The sequence below is a fragment of the Brachionichthys hirsutus genome, chromosome 5 (genome assembly GCF_040956055.1).
Source record: "Brachionichthys hirsutus isolate HB-005 chromosome 5, CSIRO-AGI_Bhir_v1, whole genome shotgun sequence".
Classification (NCBI taxonomy): domain Eukaryota; kingdom Metazoa; phylum Chordata; class Actinopteri; order Lophiiformes; family Brachionichthyidae; genus Brachionichthys; species Brachionichthys hirsutus.
In genome coordinates this window covers 15,819,951-15,822,066 of record NC_090901.1, presented here as the reverse complement: position 1 = coordinate 15,822,066, position 2,116 = coordinate 15,819,951, and the positions used below count along the sequence as shown (strand labels likewise).

Below are 2,116 nucleotides of genomic sequence, written 5' to 3'. Positions count from 1 at the left end.
GTCTGATCAGATTCATTCAGTCTGATCAGATTCATGCAGTCTGATCAGATTCATTCAGACTGATCAGATTCATGCAGACTGATCAGATTCATTCAGTCTGATCAGATTCATTCAGTCTGATCAGATTCATGCAGACTGATCAGATTCATGCAGTCTGATCAGATTCATTCAGACTGATCAGATTCATTCAGACTGATCAGATTCATTCAGTCTGATCAGATTCATTCAGACTGATCAGATTCATGCAGACTGATCAGATTCATTCAGTCTGATCAGATTCATTCAGTCTGATCAGATTCATGCAGACTGATCAGATTCATGCAGTCTGATCAGATTCATTCAGACTGATCAGATTCATTCAGACTGATCAGATTCATTCAGTCTGATCAGATTCATGCAGTCTGATCAGATTCATGCAGTCTGATCAGATTCATTCAGTCTGATCAGATTCATTCAGTCTGATCAGATTCATTCAGACTGATCAGATTCATTCAGTCTGATCAGATTCATGCAGTCTGATCAGATTCATGCAGTCTGATCAGATTCATTCAGTCTGATCAGATTCATGCAGTCTGATCAGATTCATTCAGTCTGATCAGATTCATGCAGTCTGATCCCTGTCGGACATTCCTGTGACCTTTAACATAGTTTTAGAGGTGACCCCGGAGAGGCGGGGCTTGATCCCCATAAATGAATTGATTATTGACCGGCGGCTCCCTGAACAGATTCATTTCCTCCGCTGAAGGAGAAGCGGTTCTTTCAAACCGGGTCGAATATCAAGTGAAGGAAGAGAACAAGATCCGGGATGAGATTCGACTCATGTTTGCTCCGCGTTGTCCCGAGTGGACGGTCCCCCCACCCGGGTGGACGTCCCCCCCCCCACCCGAGTGGACGGTCCCCCCACCCGGGTGGACGGTCCCCCCGCCCGAGTGGACGTCCCCCCACCCGAGTGGACGGTCCCCCCGCCCGACTGGACGATCCCCCCGCCCGACTGGACGGTCCCCCCGCCCGACTGGACGGTCCCCCCACCCGAGTGGACCGTCCCCCCACCCGAGTGGACCGTCCCCCCACCCGGGTGGACGTCCCCCCCCCACCCGAGTGGACGGTCCCCTCCCTGAAGGTCCTTACCTTTGACGGACCGCGGCTTGGCCTGTTTGCGTCTGGACATCTCTGGACTCGAACTTCTGCCTTCTTTATGTTCGCTTCTGAGATTCCTTTAGCTCCGGTCCGTGTTTTCAGCGAACCGTAGAGACGGACTCAGTCCGGTCAGCCTTCCTCCTCCTCCTCCTCCTCCTCCTCCTCCTCCTCCACCACTTCGCTGCTGCTCTTTCGCCTGTTGCAATGCGACAGCTTCGGTCCCTCTAGTCCAGCGCACGGGCCGCGCTCCGGGGGGGGGTCGCTTCTTCCAATGCGGCGGCGCAACCTGTAGCACCAACGCACGGAACGCGCCGTCGGGAAACGCAGCTCTGCGCAGCAGCGTGACGCGGACGCGGACAGCCCTGGCTTGGCTTTCCGGTGACTCCGTCGCGCGCGTCTTGCGTTGCCCGGTGCGGGACGCGAGCGACCAGCCACGCGCGCTGCGAACACCTGAGCGGCTCCGTGCCAGCTGCGCCTCCGCGGTGAGCTGGTCCAGGTGATGAAAAGGAGCGCCACTGGTCGGGGGGGTTGCTCCCAGCTGCTGCTGCCCCAGCGCCCCTCGCGTCTTGGGGGGGGAGTTTAAACCCCCCCTGCTCCGTCCCACTATCTCACGCTGGTGCTCTGCTGGCGTGGATGTCGCGCTTCTCCGCCCCCAGGGAAACGTTGCGTTTGATCCGTGCGCGCGTATCTCTCAGCGGCCGGACCCTTCGCTCGCCTCGGCTCTTTGTCCTGACTCTGGCTACCAGTCCCCCCCCCTCCTCTGCCTGCCTCTGCTGGCGGGGCTGCGGCGCAGACACACATAATAAAGCTGGAAATGTAGCCGCGTCCCAGCAGGGGGATGCGAGAGAAGGGTCCCGGCGGGGGAGCGCTCTGATCCCGCAGGGAGCGGCTCGGCACAGCCCGGGTTGGCTGAGGCGGAGAGGCAGCAGAGACAGAGGGGCGGGGCCAGAGGGGAGAGTTATTGTTAGTTAACAGCGCC

At 57.8% G+C, this 2,116-nt stretch overlaps 1 protein-coding gene across 1 annotated transcript in view; it reads right to left on the bottom strand.

Moving 5' to 3' along the window:
• Nucleotides 1–1,237, bottom strand: part of znf423 (zinc finger protein 423) — a 152,559-nt gene extending 151,322 nt beyond the window's left edge. Inside the window, exon 1 of the mRNA XM_068739086.1 lies at nucleotides 1,129–1,237. Coding sequence (XP_068595187.1) covers nucleotides 1,129–1,168 — 40 coding nt within the window. The 5' untranslated portion in view covers nucleotides 1,169–1,237. The remainder of the gene's footprint in view (nucleotides 1–1,128) is intronic.
• Nucleotides 1,238–2,116: the final 879 nt, after the last annotated feature.